The sequence below is a fragment of the Cnephaeus nilssonii genome (assembly GCF_951640355.1).
Source record: "Cnephaeus nilssonii genome assembly, chromosome: 3".
Taxonomy (NCBI): domain Eukaryota; kingdom Metazoa; phylum Chordata; class Mammalia; order Chiroptera; family Vespertilionidae; genus Cnephaeus; species Cnephaeus nilssonii.
Window position 1 is genome coordinate 893,064 of NC_137074.1, and position 21,678 is coordinate 914,741.

Sequence of the window (21,678 nt, forward strand, 5' to 3'; positions counted from 1 at the left end):
ACGGAGAGCAGGGCCCGTCGTGGGCACCCCAGCTCCGCACGGGGCCACACGCCGCAGGTGGCAGCCTTACCTGGGCTGCCGGCGAGGAAGGCGAGGGGGCTCTGGCCGGGCTCGGCGGGGCCGTCGGCACGGTGGGGCGGGCTCCCCAGCAGCAGGGCGCCCCCCTCCGGCTCGGGGCGCGTCCGCACGAGGAGGCCCAGGCTGGGCTGTGCGAGGACGTCCCTGAGGGCCGCGGAGCTCAGGGTGGCGGCCACGCGACTGTTGATCTCGAGAACCTCATCCCCCACCTTCAGGCCTGCAACGCGACAGGAAAGCTGAGTTCACACAGAGGCCGCGGCAGAGCCGGGGCGGGGGGCGGGCGGGGGGCGGGCGGGGAGGTGGCTGCACCCCAAACCCCAAGTCCTGCCGCACAGACGGTGCCCCGAAGGGGGAGCAGGTGCAGGCCCCGGGCCGGAGGCTCCAGGCGTGGGTCTGCCCGCCCTGCCCTGGCTGCCCTGGCCTGACACACGTCTGAACCAACCGGGGGCCCCGAGCGCCTGCCAGCGTCTCCCCACAGACGCCGACTCGGGAACAGGACGCTGACTCGAGGGGGAACGCCTGGGCCGCACGCAGGGCGCTTCGGTGAGGGAGGCCGGCCTGCTGCTCGCACCCCGGAGGCTCTCGGCTGTCTGTGCTCTGTAACCACATCAGGCCGTGGGAAGTCCCCGCAGAGGCTGCCTGAGAGCGGGAGGGAACGCTGCCCCCTGCGGGCCTCGGGGAACAGGAAGCGGACGGCCAGGGGCAGGCCCACCCGTCAGTCAGTGAGAGAAGGTTCCAGAAGTACGAGAGGGTGGGAGCACGAAGGGCCTGAAAGCTGGGAAGGAAGGGCCTGGTGAGGAGGCTCCCTGCGGAGAAAGAGGTGGAGGCGGCTCCCCACGAGGGCACGGGGGGCTCAGTGGGGGGGCTCCTCTCCGAGGGGACGGGGCTCAGCGGGGGGCTCCTCTCCGAGGGGACGGGGCGCACAGGCAGGCAGGCAGACAGGCAGGCAGGCAGGCAGGCAGACAGAGACAGGCAGGCAGGGAGACAGACAGGCAGACAGGCAGGCAGGCAGACAGGCAGACAGGCAGGCAGACAGGCAGACAGGCAGGCAGACAGGCAGGCAGACAGGCAGGCAGACAGGCAGACAGGCAGACAGGCAGGCAGACAGGCAGACAGGCAGGCAGACAGGCAGGCAGGCAGACAGGCAGGCAGGCAGACAGGCAGGCAGGGAGACAGACAGGCAGACAGGCAGACAGGCAGGCAGACAGGCAGACAGGCAGGCAGACAGGCAGACAGGCAGACAGGCAGACAGACAGACAGACAGGCAGACAGGCAGGCAGGCAGGGAGACAGGCAGGCAGACAGGCAGACAGACAGGCAGACAGGCAGACAGGCAGACAGAGACAGGCAGGCAGGCAGACAGGCAGACACACAGGCAGACACACAGGCAGGCAGGCAGAGACAGAGAGACAGGCAGACAGGCAGGACACACAGAGACCCACCTTTCTTGGCCGCCAGCCCCGTGTCCCTCACGCTGCTCACGTAGAGCCTCCGGACGCCGTCCTCCTCCACGGAGGAGAGGGAGAACCCTGGGGGCAGAGACAGCGGGTCACCTGGGCGCTGAGCACACGCGTGCGGTTCGGAGCCTCGGCGCTTCCCGCTCAGCTCACCGTTTACGAAGCAGCAAAGTCACGTTCGGGGACGGACGTCACTACCCACAACACTGACTCCGGGCCCTCGCTCTGCACACGCTGCCCCTCCCCTGGAGGACGGGGTGCGGGTCCAGCCTGGCCGGCCGCGGCCCCCTCAGCCTCCGCCGCACAGTCCTCGCTCCCCTCGCTGGTCTGGCCCTCAGCGCGTCTCACCCGGGAGGCCACAGGGGTGTGCGCGACCCCACGGAGGCCACAGGGGTGTGCGCGACCCCACGGAGGCCACAGGTGTGTGCGCGACCCCACGGAGGCCACAGGGGTGTGCGCGACCCCACGGAGGCCACAGGGGTGTGCGCGACCCCACGGAGGCCACAGGGGTGTGCGCGACCCCACGGAGGCCACAGGTGTGTGCGCGACCCCACGGAGGCCACAGGGGTGTGCGCGACCCCACGTGCTGCCCGCAGACACGGCTCTCATCATTCAAACTCTGCAAAGAGCTTCCAGCGGCCACTCCCTTCAGACCAGCCTCACACCGAACCCGCTGGTCTCACACGCCACGTGTGTCAGGTGAGCCTTCCGTGGCCGGGGTCCTGAGCTCAGAGCCACTCGTGGCCAACCCTGGGCGTGGCTGACCCTTCGGGGAAAAGGGCGGGAGACGCCCCAGAATACCGAGTGCTGAGGGGGCCTGGGGCTCCCAAGCCTGGCCAAGGGGAGCCCAGGACCCACGCGTTCCCTTGGGACAGAGACTTGGAAGGACTGTGCAAAGGGGACTGCGTGGAACGGAAGCCGCCACGATGCGGACACAGCCCCGGCTCAGGGGAGCATCGTCAGGCAGAGCCTGGCTGAGGGCCGGCAGAGCCAGCGGCTCCCACAGAAGCGAGAAGCAAAACAGAACTAACGGCAGGCCGCCCAGAGAGCCCCCGAGAGGCTCAGCCGAGTCATAACCAGCATGCCTGTTTTGTTCGCAGGTCCTGGAACAGCGCCCACACGCGGCGGCGACCACAGCCGCCCACGAGGTATCGGAATCCCTCAGATGGAGAACGGAGGCCACGCCCTTAGGGTGTTCCGACGACCTCATTTTTTTAAAAACACGTGTTTTTCTTGATTTGAGAGAGAGAGAGAAACTTCGATCTGCTGCCTCCTGCACACCCCCTACGGGGATCCAGCCCGCGAGCCGGGCCTGTGCCCTGGACCTGAATCGAACCGGGACCTCTCGGTGCACGGGACGCCTTTCAACCAACGACCACAGCAGCCGGGGCGCAGCGATCTCATTTTGTCCTCTGACTCTGAACGCCATCCTCACAGCAGTTTCTAACTCCAGCTTGTTCCCATGTGGGTGGGGGTTCGAGAAGCCCCACTCACATAAAACCACTTTATCCACGAGTCAGACCTGACACGGGGTCCCTGCCTGCACCTCAGTGGAGAGCACTGTCTCTTATCTGCCAGAACCTGTGCAGAATCCGGGGTAAACCGCCGCCGTGGCCACGACCACGTCCTGTGCGTGGGCCTCGCCGTGAGTCCGTGAGTGTGAGAGGTTCAGGCAGAGATTCCTCCTTTTCCCCGTGTGGCTGCCTTGCCGAGCCCAGAACCCAGACGGGCTGTGGCCTGACCCGGCCCCCAGGCATTGTACCCGACGGTGACCAAGCCCACGTTCACCGGGGAAGGGCTCCCACGAGGGAGTCACCGGAGACGGCGGGGACGGGCACGCACCATAGCTGTCGCCGGCCGCATCCGACTTCTCCACCTGCAGGCTCCGCGTGGCCTTGGGGCAGATCTCAACCTCCTGGTACAGCTGCAACGACAGGGCGTCAGGGCCGTTAGCATGGCGCGTGGGGCCGCCGCACTTTCAGTCTTTCTTCTCGCCCACCCCGGGCGCTCGCCGAGCCCCTCCCGCGCCCAGGCAGCAACCTGTCGCTCGCCTCCCCTTCCCCGCACTGAGCCGCATTCCCATCGAACCATCGGAAACCCGCCGGCACGGCAAGCAATGACCGGCTCAGGAGCCGTGGGGCGGGAGCCGGGCGTGCCGTGGGGGCTGGGCGTGGCGGGAGCCGGGCGTGCTGTGGGGGCTGGGCGTGACGGGAGCCGGGCGTGGCGGGAGCTGGGCGTGGCAGGAGCCAGGCGTGGCGATGCGCACCCACGGGGACAGAGCGGTCACTCCCATGCCGAGCCCGGGCACTCCCACAATGTGACTGGCCAGGCCCCTCGGGAAGAACCAGGGAGTTCAATGAGCATCTAACCACGTGACCAGGCCAGGCCGAGGCCACCCGATCCTGCGTGGGCCACGCGGCCGGAGGTCTCGGTGCTCCTGTCCCTCCATGCACGTGCGAACGGCCCCGAAGCTCATGGCAGGACAGACAGGCGGACGGATTACAGCCGGAGCAGACGACCATCACACAGGGCGTCCCCAGCGCCGCACACCGAGCCGCTGTGCCGGCCGAGCTCGTGAAGCACACCGCGCTGGCAAAGCCGACGGCCGCGGTCACCGTGCGCACGTTTGGGGGCACACCCGTACAGAGGGGACCCCTCTCGCAGCCCCTGGATTACATGTGGCCAGGAAGCGTGGTGTGAACTGTGACCAGCGCTCCCGGACGAGGAAGCCAGGAGGAGAGGAGAGGAGCGTGGAGCTCGCGCGTCAGAGGTTTTACGTCAATGAACTGGTCGTCTGTTCTCCTGTGTCTGCGACGTCATCGCCACCGACAGCAACTTCCTCGTCCGGCCCTGACCTGAGCCTTCACTCCCTCCCAGTACCACAGGGCCCCCTTCACAGCGGGGAGAGCACCCCTATAGGACAGGCCCCCCCTTCACAGCGGGGAGAGCACCCCTATAGGACGGGCCCCCCCTTCACAGCGGAGAGAGCACCCCTATAGGACGGGGCCCCCCTTTCACAGCGGGGAGAGCACCCCCATAGGACAGGCCCCCCCTTTCACAGCGGGGAGAGCACCCCTATAGGACAGGCCCCCCCTTCACAGCGGGGAGAGCACCCCTATAGGACAGGCCCCCCCTTCACAGCGGAGAGAGCTCCCCTATAGGACAGGCCCCCCCTTCACAGCGGGGAGAGCACCCCTATAGGACAGGCCCCCCCTTCACAGCGGGGAGAGCACCCCTATAGGACAGGCCCCCCCTTCACAGCGGAGAGAGCTCCCCTATAGGACAGGCCCCCCCTTCACAGCGGGGAGAGCACCCCTATAGGACGGGGCCCCCCTTTCACAGCGGGGAGAGCACCCCCATAGGACAGGCCCCCCCTTTCACAGCGAAGAGAGCACCCCTATAGGACGGGGCCCCCCCTTCACAGCGGAGAGAGCACCCCTATAGGACGGGGCCCCCCTTTCACAGCGGGGAGAGCACCCCCATAGGACAGGCCCCCCCTTTCACAGCGAAGAGAGCACCCCTATAGGACAGGCCCCCCCTTCACAGCGGGGAGAGCACCCCCATAGGACAGGCCCCCCCTTTCACAGCGAAGAGAGCACCCCTATAGGACGGGGCCCCCCCTTCACAGCGGGGAGAGCTCCCCTACAGGACAGGCCCCCCCTTTCACAGCGGGGAGAGCACCCCCATAGGACAGGCCCCCCCTTTCACAGCGGAGAGAGCACCCCTATAGGACAGGCCCCCCTTTCACAGCGGGGAGAGCACCCCTATAGGACGGGCCCCCCCTTCTCAGCGGAGAGAGCACCCCTATAGGACGGGCCCCCCCTTCACAGCGGGCAGAGCACCCCGGCAGAGAGAGGGTTCTCTTGCCTTGTGTCAGAGCCGGGAGGGGCAGGGGGGCTGAACCCAGGCCTCCCCCGCCCGGCAGAGTTCTCTCCACGGCACGGAAGTGCCCCCCAGGCGCCAAAGCAAAGGGCACGGCCCCTCGGTGCAGCCACGGCCGTTTCCAAACCAACGACAAAAGCTCCAAACACATCAGCGCCAGCGGCTCGGCCGGGCGGGTGGAAGAGGGCCTGGGGCGATGGCGTGGAAAAGTAAATAACGATAAAAACAGAGGGTTTTTAAGCACCATCGGCCGTGCCGGGCACTAAGCGGCAGCCTCGGGGTCGGCTGGACTCGCCCGGCTCCGCGGCACGGTCACCGTTCGGGAAGGAGGAGGGTGCCGTTCCTCTCCGCCTCTTCTGGGGCACCTGACGGGCGGTGAGTGCAGGGAGCTGGGGGGGGGGGGGGGACGAGGAACTGACCGCACAGCCGATCGCTGGACACCCCAATTCAACGCCACTCCCCCAAACGCAGTGTGCGAAGGGCACACGCGGTGGGGTTTGTGGTTATACTTCCGAAACGTACGTACACAGGTAAGTCCCGGAGTTAGGAAGACCTGTCATAATACTAATCTCTAGTTCAAATAGCACGGTCACCAGAACTATAAAGACCAAGTAACAGAGTTTGTGACCATTCCGGAACATTCCGGAACATTCCGGAACATTCCAGAACACCACAGAACATGCAACTAAAGCCTGTGCATCCGCCTTATTCTGGGCCTTAGGTTTACTTTTCAGCTCCCCCGCCAGGCTCCTCCCCTGGGGGGCAGCGTGTCGCCGTCGCGCCAGCCCTGGCTTCCCGCGGCCCATGGGCACGCGTCCCTTCCGTGTGCCCCCAGGTGGGACTGGGGTGTGTTTATCTCAGCAATTCCTTTAGGGGCACCGGCCGAGCCCCGCTTCCTCACACCACGCTCGGCCCCGGGACCGCAGCGGTGACATAAGACGCCCTGATGAAACGTAAACCGTCCGAAGGCTGTTCCGTGGCCGCATCCACCGGGCGGACGCACTCGCTGACGACGGGCGGGAGCGGGAGTTCCACGCATTAAGCAGGCGTCCAAGGCGTTGACTGAACACGCCCCCCCTTGCAGAGGGAGCCCGGGCGCCGGTTCTCAGCTCTGCTCCCTGCGGGGACCCCCCCCCCCATGGGGCCGGTCACCAGGAGCACGTCCACGCCCGCAGCCCGAGGCCCCAGGAACGGCACGTAGAGGGGAGCGCCCGGCTCCCGCATTCCTCTCCGGGGACTGAAACCCCATCGCTTGGCCGACAAGAAGGAACCGTCAGTCTCATTACTGTGACAACCACTTACTGAGCACCTACTGTGTGAACCGTTACTCCCACGCTGAGAAACCCGAGAACATCACCACCGTGTGTTCTGCCGACGCCACGTAATTAGAGCCGAAACGAGACCCGCTGTGGGACAGACTCCAGACAAAGACGCGCCGACCAGGTGCGCCCGGATCTGTCTCAGCGTCACCACGAGAGGCTGGGACACGGAATTACGCGGCAGCTTTCCCCGCGACAGGACGCGGCCGTGGGCTCCAGCGCGCGGGGAGACAGTCACCCAGAAACGGAGTCAGAGCCAGCGGGTCTGCGTCGCCACCTGGGAGCCAAGCCTGGCGAGCGGCAGGGAGGGCGGGACCGCGAACCCGCGATCTGGGCCCGTCGGCGCCCGGGCACATGCTCCCTGCACGGCCGGGGGCGCTGCACCCCGAGGAGAGGCGGGGACCCGGAGGGCGACCGAACGAGGGCCTTCAGTGCCGAACCCGCTCCCCCTCACCGGCCACCACCCACGCGAGCGCCCGTGGGGTTCCCGCCCCCCGCGGAGGGCCTGGGGGCGGCGGCGGCCTACCAGCTCGTACAGGTCCTCCTCGGGCTGCGGCACGTAGACCTGCAGTCTGTCCTCCACGAGGAACCGCAGCCGCAGGTAGTGCGCGGCCGGGTCCAGCTGGTGCGTCTGCGCGGACGGAGGAAAAGGAGAGACGGTCAGGGGGAAGGCGGGGCGGTTTCCGGGGGACACGGCGTCCGGATCCCGGGATGACCGTGTCCACCGGCCCGAACGCTTGGCAGCTGAACCCAGACTCCAGCTCGTCTCACTGAACACGGGCTGCGCTCCGTGGCTCCGTGGCTCCGTGCGGTGCACTCACCGACCGGAGACAACTCGAGGAGGCGCGTGCGGGGCGGGAAGCGAGCACGGCCTTGGCCTCGGAGCGGGAAGCTGCGAGGGCCACGCCGGCCCGTCCTCGAGAAATTCCGGGTCAGAGGGAGACAGGTGCCCCCCTCCCCCGTCTGCTTCCCGCCGCGGGGGAGGGAACGAGACGGGAAACCGCGTGGGGTCCTGGCGAACGGGAACCATCCGCTGGGAAGCCTGTGGTCGCCATCAGTGGACGCTCGGGACACGCCCGCCAGGCTGCCTGAGACACCCAGGGCGGCCTCACCGAGGGGCCTCACCGAGGGGGCTCACCGAGGGGGCTCACCGAGGGGGCCTCACCCAGGGCAGCCTCACCGAGGGGGCTCACCGAGGGGCCTCACCGAGGGGGCCTCACCGAGGGGGGCTCACCGAGGGGCCTCACCGAGGGGCCTCACCGAGGGGGCCTCACCGAGGGAGCTCACCGAGGGGGCCTCACCGAGGGGGCCTCACTGAGGGGCCTCACCGAGGGGGCCTCACCGAGGGGCCTCACATAGGGGCCTCACCGAGGGGGCCTCACTGAGGGGGCCTCACCGAGGGGGCTCACCGAGGGGGGCTCACCGAGGGGCCTCACCGAGGGGGCCTCACTGAGGGGGCCTCACCGAGGGGGCTCACCGAGGGGGCTCACCGGGGGGGCTCACCGAGGGGCCTCACTGAGGGGGCCTCACCGAGGGGGCTCACCGAGGGGGCTCACCGGGGGGGCCTCACATAGGGGCCTCACCGAGGGGGCCTCACTGAGGGGGCTCACCGAGGGGCCTCACCGAGGGGGCCTCACTGAGGGGGCCTCACCGAGGGGGCCTCACCGAGGGGGCGCCGGGCCCGCGACCTGGGGAGGGCCCGTGGACACCAGGTCCCAGCCCGTGGGACGGAGCCACCGCGCCCTCGGGGCTGAGGGGAAACCGATGAGCTGGCGGTCGGGGGGTCAGCCGTGTCCGGCCTGAGGACGAAGCTGTCACTCCCCAGGGGCCTCGGCAGGAAGGTGCCCCCTGCCCGCGGCAGCAGGGACTGGCCAGGAGCAGGTCAGGCACCGCCCGCGACACACACTGCCGGAGCACGCGGGCCAGGCCTCCGGGCTTCCCCGAGTCTGCAAAAGGGGCTCACGTCGCCGTGACCCCGACCCAATCCTCTACGGACGTGGGCAGCGAGCAGGGCGCTTACAGCTCACACAGCCACGGAAGCTGCTGGAAAGAGCCCGGGCCACACAAAGGGGAGGGCTCCTGCAGCTCGCACCGCCCCGCCGGGAGCCCCGCCTGCCGGCATCGCCACGTGGGGGTGACCCCGAGCCTCTGCTCCCCAGGACGCCCCAGGGCCTCACCTTGCAGACGCCCTCCAGTGTGTCCCGCGCGGAGTCCCCGGGCCGCACGACCGTCAGCACGGTCCGGTTGTCGGGCAGGCAGAACCAGGACGGCGTGAAGTACTCGTGGACCCACATGTCGCAGTCGGGGTTCTCCTGGTGGGCGCTGGGCAGGGCCATCTCCTTCTCCACCTGCAACGGGGAGCCGTCAGCCGGGCGGCCGCCGTGGGCACAGTGACCTCCGACCCCAGGGCACAGGGCCTCCTAGTCCCGAGAAGGGCCGGGTGCAGAGGCGGCGGCTGGGGGCAGGACAGGGGGTGCCTGGGGGGAAGAAGTACGAGAAAGGAGCGCTGCTGGGGGGGGGGGGGGGTGGTCCTCAGACCTCACCCTGGCCCAGGACACCCCAGGCGGGCATGCAGGAATGGGAGGCTGGGAAACGTATAAGGAACCTAGGGAGGAAGGAGAAAGAAAGGAGGGAGGAGGGAGGAGGGAGCCTAACCCATCCACTGGCTCAGCTCAGCCATTGGTCCTCCCATCAACCACGTCAAGCTCCGCGCAGAGCCGGGCAAGAGGCCCACCGGCTGCGAGGGCGAGGAGCCTGGGGGAACGGGGAGGCCGGCCGCGTGGCAGGAGCAGCTTCCTCTGTGCTCCACGAGGGCTCCGGCCCGACCTGGGGGCCGGCCGCCGCCTTCCCGGGGAGGGCAGCACCTCGGGGTGAGTGCGAGGACGCGTGGGGGGGCCTCCGGAGGCGGCCGCCGTCTCCCCCCCTACCTCCCTGCCTGGGGCTCAGGACACCCCGCGCTCAAGCTCTCCCAGACTCTGAGGCTGAGAACCGGGGCGCCGCACCCCCACCGAGCGGCGGCGGCTCGCCATGGCTCTAAAAGCTCGGGGTCCACGGACGCAGAGGCTGGAAAGGGGCCCGAGAACAGCCGGGGCTCTAACCCTCCGGTCGGAGGCCCCCCCCCCCCGAACCCCCACCCCGAACCCGCGCCCCGAACCCGCGCCGCGGGGAGGAGCCGTGACGCTCCAGCCGGATGCGCGTCCCGTCCGGGAGGCCAGCGCCGTTTACGAACCTGCTCGGCAGGGTCCTCGGCACCTAGAGGGGCCGCACGAGCCCCCACGGGGGGAGGGGCACCCCTCACCGACGCCCGGAACACGGTTCACAAGGGCACGGCCTCCGCTCCGGCCTCCGGCTCCCTCCGGACTGGATGGAGCCCTGAGCCACTCCCCGCAGGAGGCCTCCCGGGGCCACGCTGAACCCCGAAACGCGGGCTCCGGGGCCTGCGACCGGCTTTAAAGAACCGATGGCGCCGGGCGGGGCCCACGGGACAGACGCCGTTACCTTGCCATCGGGGACGGCGTCGTCGAAGACCTCCTCCAAGGCCTGCTTGACGGCGTCGGGGCCCTCGCCGAACACCTGCAGCCACAGGGGCGTGAGAGCCGGGCGGGGCGGGGCGGGGCCGGGAGGGGGCGGGGCTGGCGGGAGGGGCGGGGCTGGCCAGAGGGGGCGGGCCTGGGGGAGGGACCGGGAGGGGGGACCCCCAACGGCGACGACCTGCCCCCCGCCAGCCCACCTGGTTGATGCTGGGGTGCCCCTGCTTCTTCTTGGAGGTGGTGTCCAGGCCCCAGAGCGAGGAGAAGCGGCTCCGGCGCTTGCTGGTGGAGCGGGACATGGCCTGCGTGCGCCGCCTCACGCCCATCTCGGCGGTGCGGGCGGCCACCTGCGGGCGCGGGAGGGCGGCGGACAGCGGGTCAGCACAGACAGGGAGCAGAAGCACAGACCACAGAAGCACAGACCACAGGAGCACAGACCACAGGAGCACAGACCACAGGAGCACAGACCACAGGAGCACAGGCACGGAGCAGCGCGTGGGTTCCCGCGAGTCCAGGGAGATCCCAGCGCACCGTCCCTTCTGCTCGGCCTTCTCCGACTCCACACGCCTCTTCCCGCCGGACACCTGCCCCGTCCCAGCACCGCCCCTCCGGCCCTCAGGGGCCCCGCGTGGACCTGTGACCTGGGCTCAGGGAGGAAGCGGAAGGTCTGCGCTTCCAGGGATCGGAGCGGGTTCCCCTGGACCCGCCGCCCCCGCCCCGCAGGGTCCGCGGGAAGGGGGTCGGAGGAGCCTCTGGGAGGAGACCGGGGACGGGAGAGCCGGGGCCACCGGGGCGAAGCCCCCCTCGCTGCCTGCGTGCCCCCCGCTCAGTGGAAGGACAATGAAAGCTGTGTTTCGTTTAAAAGTAAAAAAGGAAACTAAACCCCAGTGAGCTGTGTGCAAGGTGCCAGCAGCCCAGGCAAGAATGTCGGAGGGAAGACGCCGTTTTCATCAGCCACTGACGACGGGAACACGCGGAACCCCCGAGGAGATCTGCGCCCAGTACATACGTGTGACTTTGCCCATGTGCACACACACACGTGTGTGTGTGTGTGTGTGAAAGAGAGAGAGAGAGAGAGAGAGAGAGAGAGAGAGAGAGAGGTGTATGATGTCTCCACTTACCGTCTCCATAAGGTTAAGGTAAAAAAATATGTATTTGGGCCTGGCTGGTGTGGCTCAGTGGTTTAGCTTTGACCTTTGAACCAGGAGGTCACAGTGCGATTCCCGGTCAGGGCACATGCCCGGGTTGCGGGTTCGATCCCCACTGTGGGGCGTGCAGGAGGCAGCTGATCCATGATTCTCTCTCATCATGGATGTTTCGCTCTCTCCCTCTCCCTTCCTCTCTGAGATCAATAAAAACGGATTTTTTAAAAACACACAAAAAATGTCCTTGGGCCCTGCCCGTTTGGCCCAGTGGATAGTGTCGGCCCGTGGACTGAAGGGCCACCGGTTCAATTCCAGTTGAGGGCACATCCCGCGGGGGCGGGCGCGTGCAGGAGGCGACCAATCGACGTGTCTCTCTCGCATCGACGTCACTCTCTGTGCCTCTCCCCCGCCCTTCCACGCGCTCTAAAAATCAATGGGAAAATGTCCTCCGGTGAGGATTCACAGAAAACGCAGACATACGCCTTGGGCTAAAGGTTACCAGCAAACACGGCCACGGAGGTCCCCTAAGACACTGCCCGCGTCTTCTCGGCACGACCCAGCCCGTGGAGGGCGAGCGGGGCCTCTCAGGGAAGACCTGCCCCAGGGAGGCTGTCAGAACCAGAGGCTGTCAGAACCAGAGGCTGTCAGAACCGGAGGCTGTCAGAACCGGAGAGGCTGTCAGAACCGGAGAGGCTGTCAGAACCGGAGAGGCTGTCAGAACCGGAGAGGCTGTCAGAACCAGAGGCTGTCAGAACCAGAGAGGCTGTCAGAACCAGAGGCTGTCAGAACCAGGGAGGCTGTCAGAACCAGAGGCTGTCAGAACCGGAGGCTGTCAGAACCGGAGGCTGTCAGAACAGAGGGGCTGTCAGAACCAGAGAGGCTGTCAGAACCGGAGGCTGTCAGAACCAGAGGCTGTCAGAACCGGAGGCTGTCAGAACCAGGGAGGCTGTCAGAACCAGAGAGGCTGTCAGAACCGGAGGCTGTCAGAACCAGAGGCTGTCAGAACCAGAGGCTGTCAGAACCGGAGGCTGTCAGAACCAGAGGCTGTCAGAACCGGAGGCTGTCAGAACCAGGGAGGCTGTCAGAACCAGAGAGGCTGTCAGAACCAGAGGCTGTCAGAACCAGAGGCTGTCAGAACCGGAGGCTGTCAGACCAGAGAGGCTGTCAGAACCAGAGAGGCTGTCAGAACCAGAGGCTGTCAGAACCGGAGGCTGTCAGACCAGAGAGGCTGTCAGAACCAGGGAGGCTGTCAGAACCAGAGGCTGTCAGAACCAGAGGCTGTCAGAACCAGAGGGGCTGTCAGAACCAGTGAGGCTGTCAGAACCAGAGGCTGTCAGAACCGGAGGCTGTCAGAACCGGAGGCTGTCAGAACCAGAGGCTGTCAGAACCAGAGGCTGTCAGAACCAGAGAGGCTGTCAGAGGCTGTCAGAACCGGAGGCTGTCAGAACCAGGGAGGCTGTCAGAACCAGAGGGGCTGTCAGAACCAGAGAAGCTGTCAGAACCAGAGGCTGTCAGAACCAGAGAGGCTGTCAGAACCAGAGGCTGTCAGAACCAGAGGGGCTGTCAGAACCAGAGAGGCTGTCAGAACCAGAGAAGCTGTCAGAACCAGAGGCTGTCAGAACCAGAGAGGCTGTCAGAACCAGAGGCTGTCAGAACCAGAGGCTGTCAGAACCAGAGAGGCTGTCAGAACCAGGGAGGCTGTCAGAACCAGGGAGGCTGTCAGAACCAGAGAGGCTGTCAGAACCAGAGAAGCTGTCAGAACCAGAGGCTGTCAGAACCAGAGAGGCTGTCAGAACCAGAGGCTGTCAGAACCAGAGGGGCTGTCAGAACCAGAGAGGCTGTCAGAACCAGAGAAGCTGTCAGAACCAGAGGCTGTCAGAACCAGAGAGGCTGTCAGAACCAGAGGCTGTCAGAACCAGAGGCTGTCAGAACCAGAGAGGCTGTCAGAACCAGGGAGGCTGTCAGAACCAGGGAGGCTGTCAGAACCAGAGGCTGTCAGAACCAGAGGCTGTCAGAACCAGAGAAGCTGTCAGAACCAGAGAAGCTGTCAGAACCAGAGGCTGTCAGAACCAGAGGCTGTCAGAACCAGAGGCTGTCAGAACCAGAGAGGCTGTCAGAACCAGGGAGGCTGTCAGAACCAGGGAGGCTGTCAGAACCGGAGGCTGTCAGAACCAGGGAGGCTGTCAGAACCAGAGAGGCTGTCAGAACCGGAGGCTGTCAGAACCAGGGAGGCTGTCAGAACCAGGGAGGCTGTCAGAACCAGAGAGGCTGTCAGAACCAGAGAGGCTGTCAGAACCAGAGAGGCTGTCAGAACCAGGGGCTGTCAGAACCAGTGGCTGTCAGAACCAGAGGCTGTCAGAACCAGTGAGGCTGTCAGAACCAGGGAGGCTGTCAGAACCAGGGAGGCTGTCAGAACCGGAGAGGCTGTCAGAACCACGCGGCCCACTCCCACGCGCTGACACAGCCCCTCCCACCGACCGTCCAGGCGAACGGCTCCCGGCGCCGCGGCTGCTCACCAGGGCGTGGAAGGACGACACGGAGAAGATGCCCAGGCGCCCCATGGCCACCTTGGAGGGGCGGCTGGCGAAGGCGAGCAGCCGCTTGGGGTTGGGCAGCTCGCCGCCCTGCAGGCTGGCCAGGTAGCAGCGGTAACGGAACAGGTCCACCTGGAACTGCTCGAGGTTCTGCTCCCACACGAAGATCTGCGGGGACGCGGGGCGGGAGGGCGGGAAGCCAGCGTCAGGCTCCATCCTGCACCGGCGTCACCCCCGCCCCAGCCCCGGCGTCCATCCTAGGGGTGCACAGAGGGGCCCTGCGTTCACAGCCGGCAGGGTCTCTGCCAAGACGTGGCGTGAATTCAGTAAGTCACACGGAAACACGCCACGAGGCCCTGTGCCCCGGGTGGGGCTCACGTTTGCAGCGGTACAGGGGCCTCCGCGCCGCTCGGGGCACAAACCGGGAGGAAGTGAAAACGGGGTTCAGCCCTGGGAATTGGGTGACTTACAGGGCTGGCTTCTCCCAGGAGACGGGGAGACGAGGAAAAGGGGGTGAGCTGAAGAGCAGAGCGAATCCCCCAGCCGTGTGGGCACAGGCGGGTGGTGGAGAGGACCAGGTGGGTGTGGGAACTGGGATGGGGCTGACCCAGATCCTGGGTACACAGGCCCCGAGGGTAGACCACAGAAGCCCTTGTGGTTTAGGGCAAAATAAGACCTGCCCCCTAAAGCTGATGTGACATTTCAATAGGATCATGTCAGCGTAAGACTGGAGGCGGGAGCTTTTGCTCACGGGTTGAGTGTCAACCCAGGAACCAGGAGGTCACAGGTTCGACTCCGGTCAGGGCACAGGCCCGGGTTGTGGGCTCGATCCCAGTGTGGGGCGTGCAGAAGGCAGCTGATCAATGATTCTCTCTCACCACTGATGTTTCTCTCTCTCCCTCTCCCTTCCTCTCTGAAATCAATAAAAATATATTTAAAAAGAAAAAACGCACTCCACACCCCCTAAATCTAGAATCCTAAGTTTATTGAGGAGTCCAGAGTGGACCCCACCGCTGAGCCCGTCCACCCGATAATGTGGAGACGAGGTGCAGACCTCCCAAGGCCAGACGCCCAGCACACACCCAGGACGGCTTCGTCCCATCTCAGCCTCCTTCCCGCGTGACGCTGCTCCGTCAGCTCCTGACAATCGACCATGAGCAACAGCGAGGAAACTGCCCGTCACGGTAAGGAACTGAGCAGCTGGGTGGTGGCCACAGGCAGGCAGAGGAGGGAGCCGAGAGCCACTCAAGACCTCAGGATTCCACCAAGTCTAGACGGAGAGTGATCACCTGACCCAGGAGGGCGATCACCTGACCCAGGAGGGCGATCACCTGACCCAGGAGGGCGATCACCTGACCCAGGAGAGCGATCACCTGACCTAGAAGAGGGGTCACCTGACCCAGGAGAGTGATCACCTGAGCCAGGAGAGTGATCACCTGACCCAGGAGGGCGATCCCCTGATCCAGGAGGGCGATCACCTGATCCAGGAGGGCGATCACCTGACCCAGGAGAGCGATCACCTGACCCAGGAGAGTGTGAGTCTAGAGGGAGAGCGATCACCTGATCTAGGATTGTCTTCTTCTTCTTGGAGTCAGTGACGGAGGACAGCTGCATCTCGCCCATTTTCTTCATCTTCTCGTCCATGTCGATCTTCTGCTCCAGCTTCTTGATTTCCGACTTGAGGAGGCGGAGCGTGTCCTCCTTGTGGTGGTGCCTGGCGACCGCGGCCGAGCAGGCCGAGTGGATGGCGGTGATCCAGTTCTCCAGCTCCGTCTGGCTGGTGGTCTGCGGGGGAGGGGGACGGGGAAACAGACACCTCTTAGGCTATCGAAGCGGCACTTCCCAACGGGCCAGTCCCAAATGGAGCTCATCCTGAGTTTTCACATAACGATGCGAAGGATGAGGGAGGAGCATCTGTGTATCTGCAGCCCAGCATCAGCCCATCCAGCAGGAGGTCAGGAGGCAGTGTCTAACGTCAGGTGAGAAACAGCGTAAGTGTGCTCACGAGAAATGCGGGTAAAAGGAACTAAACACAAACACCCCGTTAGACCAGCTGAGCCTCGTTACCCTGGGGCAGGGAGGCTGGGGAGCGGTAAGGAAAGAGAGAACCTCACTACACGTGTTAAGAGTTCATTGAATTCTTTAAAACTCTGTGCTCAGAGTGACTTAACGCAAATGTAAATGCTGTAAAAATAGAGCCAGCGGGGCGAGTCGCACCGTGTTTGGATGACACGTAACAGCACACGAATCACACACGGAAACCTAGCCTGGCCACGCCGCGGTCGGCGCTGTGCTTCTAACAGCCGGGACTCCGCACGCACCCACGCAGGCGTGTCCTGTGAGGTGCCAGCGTGTTCACCGGCCTGTCCGCTCCCCCTCGGGGCTCGCTGACCGTGCACCTCATGGGTGGTTTCCCGGGGGCGCCCGAGGTCCTCTCGGACACAAATGTCCGGCTCAGCTCGGGGGCCACGGCTCGTAGCGTGTGTTTCCCGCACTGACTGCAGAGACGGCGACAGCGTGGCACGGACAGGCTGCCCGGGGTGAGGCGGATTCTCGCGGATAAAAACGTTTACCTGGGACTCTGCGCCCACATCCTGGAGGGGACCCTTCGCCACAGGAAGCGATGCCAAAACCAAAGGCGGACGTTTCCGAGGGTCTGGCGAGAGGCAGCTGGCGGCGCTGGCGGTCGACTAAGTCAACGCTAAGCCAACGGAGAACAAAGGCCCCGCCTCCGCCCGTCACGTCTGCAGGTGAAGCTACAGGGACAGGGCACCAGGGAGGGTCCGACTAGGGTCCCAGGGGATCTCAACGCGCCCTAGACGGGAAACGGCCAGAGCCGACAGTCCACGCGGCACCGAGCGCGCTGAGCGTGGGGGGTTGGAACGCCTCCTCGGTTGAGGCTGGAAAGGAGCCGCCTGGTCGACCAGGAGCTGAGGCGGAGGGTCTGGCCCCCCACGAGCTCCCGATGACTCCGCGGGCGCTGTGGTTTCCGGGAAATGCGGGAACTGACCTCCGCCTTGCAGAGGAGGGAGAGGCAGGCTGCTCCAGGCAAGGTGGGTGCATGGGGGGCCGGGGGGCCGGGGGCCGGGGGCCGGGAGGAGGAGATGGAACTCACTCCTGGTGAGCGGACTGGACGCCTACATGACGGCAGGAGGCACAGGAGCTGCGTGCAAACAGCAGACGTGCTTCAGACCAGAGGGTCCACGGCGCCCAGGAGTGCGGGCGCCACGCAGCAGCCGGTGTTCCGTCCGGGCACTGCCTCTCCCCCTTCGGTTGTCAAATAAAAACACGACAACGGCCAACACAAGAGCCGTCTGGTGTGAGTGAATCGAAATGGTACCTTTTTTTTTTTTTTATCAGATCGGCAGAAAAGTAACATAGCTGTTGGTGTGCCTCAGAATTTTGATAATTAGCTGACGGCCGGAGATGAAAGAGGCTGCGAATCGCTGCTCTAGACTCTGGGAAAGAACACAGACGCAAAGGGATGCGGCAAACGGCGCCAGAAAGAGCGCCTTAACCCAACGGGACAAGGAACTTTCCAGAACTTGGCGTTGGCTTACAACGCAGACCGTGGAAAAGCTGGGAGCTCGCCGGGCGGGGCCGTGGCCGTGCAATGGGCAGGGGGAGCCGCTTTGAGGGGCCGCGCACGGGTGGTGCCTACTCAGTCCCGGTGTCAGATCCGCCACGTCCACCCGATGCCTCCTGGTGGGGGGACGCCCAGACCCCCTAAGCTGGCTGCCCGGGACCTCTGTCCAGTCTCCGCACAGAGCCACCGGGGCGCTCGGAGGTACAATCCAGGGCCGGGCAAACGCAAGTCCTCAGACTCCCCGGGGAAGAGGCGCCCGCAGGAGAGAGGCTCCGGCAGGCAGACCCGGGCACCGTCTCCCCCAGATCGCACCCACAACCGCAGGCTGTCACTGCGCATCCGCGATGGTCAGGCACCTGCCTGGTCATCACGTCTAATCCCCAATTCAGCGCGATGGGCCTGCCTCCCGGTCTGTGTTCACTCGTCCCTCAGGACACGCCCGACAGGCCTCAGGCGAGTGACTTTCTGAACGAGGAGCGTGTCCTACGGGAAGGCACTCACCCCCGAGGTGCTATTCTGGACGCCACGTGAGACACGCAGCTGCGTGGTCTCTATCTAGTCAGGCCGCATGCTCTCCCTGCCCCTCTCCCTGCCTGCCCCCTGTTCCCGGGCACTAATATAGGAATTAAACCCAAGGTTAGGCCCAGCTGGCAGGGCTCCGTGGTTAGCATTGACCTATGAACCAGGAGGCTGAAGCACCCTATAAATTATCCCAAAACCAGAACTGGATTCCCGGTCAGGGCACAGGCCCGGGTTGTGGCCTCGATCCCCAGTGTGGGGCGTACAGGAGGCAGCCGATCCATGGTTCTCTCTCATCACTGATGTTTCTCTCTCTTCCTCTCCCTTCCTCTCTGAGATCAATAAAAACATTTTTTTAAAAACACACACAATATTCGGATATGTTACCAAAAAAGCCACGAGCGTTCTGGAATTGTGGGTAAGGTCCCCGGTGACGGGCGGAGGGAGGGCTGGGAGGACGGGTGCCGTGTGGGCGGCGGCACCCCGCCCGGCCTCCGTAGACGGGAGCGCACCTAAACGCAGCACGTGGCTCCCCTGGCGCGGGCACAGCCTCGTGCTGTCTCAGCGGCCACGCCCCTCGGCCGGTCCCACCCGCACGCCCCAGCACACAAAACCCCTTCCTCCCGCAGCCGGCAACACGAGTCCCGTCCACTGCGAACCTGAGCGACAGCGTCCAATCACAGCACAGGCGCTGGACGGAACCCTGGGGCTGGACCAACCTATAAACCATCCCATAACCAGGCTGGTCTCCTCGCTCCCCTCAGCCCTACACACGGCCCCTACACACACTCACACACACACACTCACACACACACACACTCACACACTCTCTCTCACACACACACACACACACACACTTACACACTCACATACACACACTCACACACTTACACACACACTCACACACACACACTCACACACTCACACACACACTCACACACACACACTCACACACACACACACTCACACACTCTCTCTCACACACACACACACACACACACTTACACACTCACATACACACACTCACACACTTACACACACACTCACACACACACACTCACACACTCACACACACACACACTCACAGGTCTCCTTCCGGGCGCCGCCCCAGGAATGCGGGTTGGAACCAGAAGGTGGGGAACGCCCTGGTGTACCCCCAAGGGCAGCGATTCTCTCTGAAAAGGGCCATTCTGGCTCTGCCCCCGTCAGCGGCATCAACACTTCACCCACAAGCGGACACAGAGGTTTGCATGAATGAGGCCCTCTGTTGCCACGAACGAATTCTATTCAACGTGACCCACAGGGTAGAGTCTGCCAGCAATCTGTGGCCAGGAAGTCGCTCCGAAGGGAATTCCATCGGGGGTGCAGGTACACAGGAGGGCGTCCCGCCCGGGCCGGTGTGGCTCAGCCGGTCGAGCGGCATCCTGTGCAGCTAAGGTCACAGGTTCAAGGGCACGTCCCCAGGCTGTGGGTCCAGTCCCCGGTCGGGCGTGTGTGGGAGGCACCCGGTTGGTGTTTCTCTCTCTAAAATAAATTTAAAATGTAGATACAGACAGAGAGCGCATTCCCAACAAATGTACAGACACTTCAACAGCTGGTAGCTCAACTCTGAAAATGAAATGCCCTTTAGCAAACTCTGCCTTTATAAGGGCTCAAACGGTGTGCGTGCCTCTTTGGGGCGCCCTGTACTTACTCCCGGGTGAGGACTGGATGAGGAGGAGAACGTCCTGAGAGCGATCCATTGCTCCCTCACCCGCAGGGACCCAGAACGGCCACGGCCGAGATACGATTTAGAACATCCCCGGGCGGGGCTCACTTCCGAGGATGGGAAAGGGCGGCTGCCGGCGGGGTGAGCAGCGAGGCACCGGGCGCCTCGGCCTGCAGAGGCTTTGGAGAAACGGGGCTCGGTTTGCACCAGCACCCGACACTCGGCAGCTGCGTGGCGCCTCCGTGTCACCCATCGACACCAACGGGTTAGAACCCAACACAACCCACCGCGCTGCTGGCGGTGACACCGAGTGCGGCTCACACCGTGCACACTCGGGTGGCCCGTGGCGCGTGCCCAGTCGCGGAGCTGCCAGCAGGACGGCGCTGCCGCTGCGGGTGTCAGAAGCGTCCGGCCTGGACAGAAACGGCGGAGGGCAGCACACGCCCAGGACAAGCCGCCGCCAGGGAAACTGTCCCGCGAGAGTCCAGACGGGGACCGCTGGACAAAGACGGCACTCTGACCACGTGGGATGTTTTCAAAGAACGAAAGAAGATCTGAAGAAGTCGGAGGATATCTCACCACATAGAGAATATCGACAGAGAAATTTTATATATTTTTATCGATGTCAGAGAGGAAGGGAGAGGGAGAGGGAGATAGAAACATCAGTGATGAGAGAGAATCGTGGATCGGCTACCTCCTGCACGCCCTCTACTGGGGATCGAGCCTGCCACCTGGGCATGTGCCCTTGACCAGAATCGGACCCGGGACCCTTCAGTCCACACAGGTCAGGACGCTTCTATCCACTGAGCCAAACCGGCTAGGGCTCAATAGAGAAATTTAAACCAAGATTATTTTTTAACATAAATTCTGGAGCTGAAATGTAGAATAAGTGAAGCAAAAAATTCACCAGAGGAGCTGGAAAGCAGATTCCGGCTGAGAAATAAAGAACCGGTGACCCAGGCCCCGTCCAGGGGACAGAACAGAAAAAGAACGAGGAACCCTCAACAGAGTCTTTGCCAACATTAACATGACGGGATCCCAGAAGGAGGAGCATAGCACACGGGCAGATAAGCTACTTGAGGAAATAATGGCTGAAAACTTCACACGTGTGATTTAAAACACACACACACACACACCTACACATGCAAGAAGCTCCATGACTCCAGATGGAATACACGGAGAGAAATCAATAGTTATAGTTACAGGCAGATGATAATCCAACTGTTTAACGACAAAACGACAAAAATCCCCAAAGCAAAAGGAGTCCCTCGTCTAGAAGAGGGATCCCGTCACATTGACAGCCGACGGCTCGTCAGGACCCACAGCGGCCAGATGGCAGCAGCAGGGGCTTGTCAAAGCTGTGAAGGAACACTCAATCACGAATTTCATATCCAGTAGAACTATCCTCCAAGAAGGAGGAGAAATGAAGACATCCCAGACGAACCAAGCGTCCTGCTCGGATGGTAAAGCGAACTCACTCTGTCCCGAGACAGGCTGCACGCGTCCCAGGAGGCAGAGGGCGGCTCAGACGCTGCTAGACACGTCTGTTCTTGACCCGCGTGGGGGTTACAGACTCGCTTTCCAGGACTTGGTTGAGCCGTGTGTTCATGTCTGTGCACTCTCCTCAAGGAGTGTTTTATGTCACACAGTTAAAGAAAGAGTAACAGGTTTCCCTTCTGTCCACAAACAAAATCACTATTTTTTATTAATGTCCCAAATAGAAATAACGTTAGGGCCCAAACCCCGACCCCTGGTGAAAAAACTCCCCCGTCTCTCCTGGGCCTTCGTTCTGCTCTCTCCTGCGTGGGGTACTCTCACTCCCTGTCCATCCCTACGCTCCCTCCCTACTGCCAGCCCTGCCCACCGCACGGAGACTTCCGTGTGCCTGTCCAAGGGTAACATGTAAACACGTTTAAGCACA

General features: G+C 64.0%; 1 protein-coding gene across 1 annotated transcript in view; it reads right to left on the reverse strand.

The window, feature by feature from the left end:
* TIAM1 (TIAM Rac1 associated GEF 1) overlaps positions 1-21,678 on the reverse strand; it is a gene marked incomplete at its 3' end in the record, with an annotated part of 73,415 nt that overhangs the window by 20,427 nt on the left and 31,310 nt on the right. Inside the window, exons 6-14 of the mRNA XM_079767249.1 lie at positions 15,505-15,729; positions 13,927-14,112; positions 10,466-10,612; positions 10,234-10,308; positions 8,913-9,083; positions 7,262-7,366; positions 3,377-3,458; positions 1,520-1,606; positions 71-295 (exon numbers count right to left, since the gene is read on the reverse strand). Of these exons, the coding sequence (XP_079623375.1) occupies positions 71-295; positions 1,520-1,606; positions 3,377-3,458; positions 7,262-7,366; positions 8,913-9,083; positions 10,234-10,308; positions 10,466-10,612; positions 13,927-14,112; positions 15,505-15,729 (1,303 nt within the window). The remainder of the gene's footprint in view (positions 1-70; positions 296-1,519; positions 1,607-3,376; positions 3,459-7,261; positions 7,367-8,912; positions 9,084-10,233; positions 10,309-10,465; positions 10,613-13,926; positions 14,113-15,504; positions 15,730-21,678) is intronic.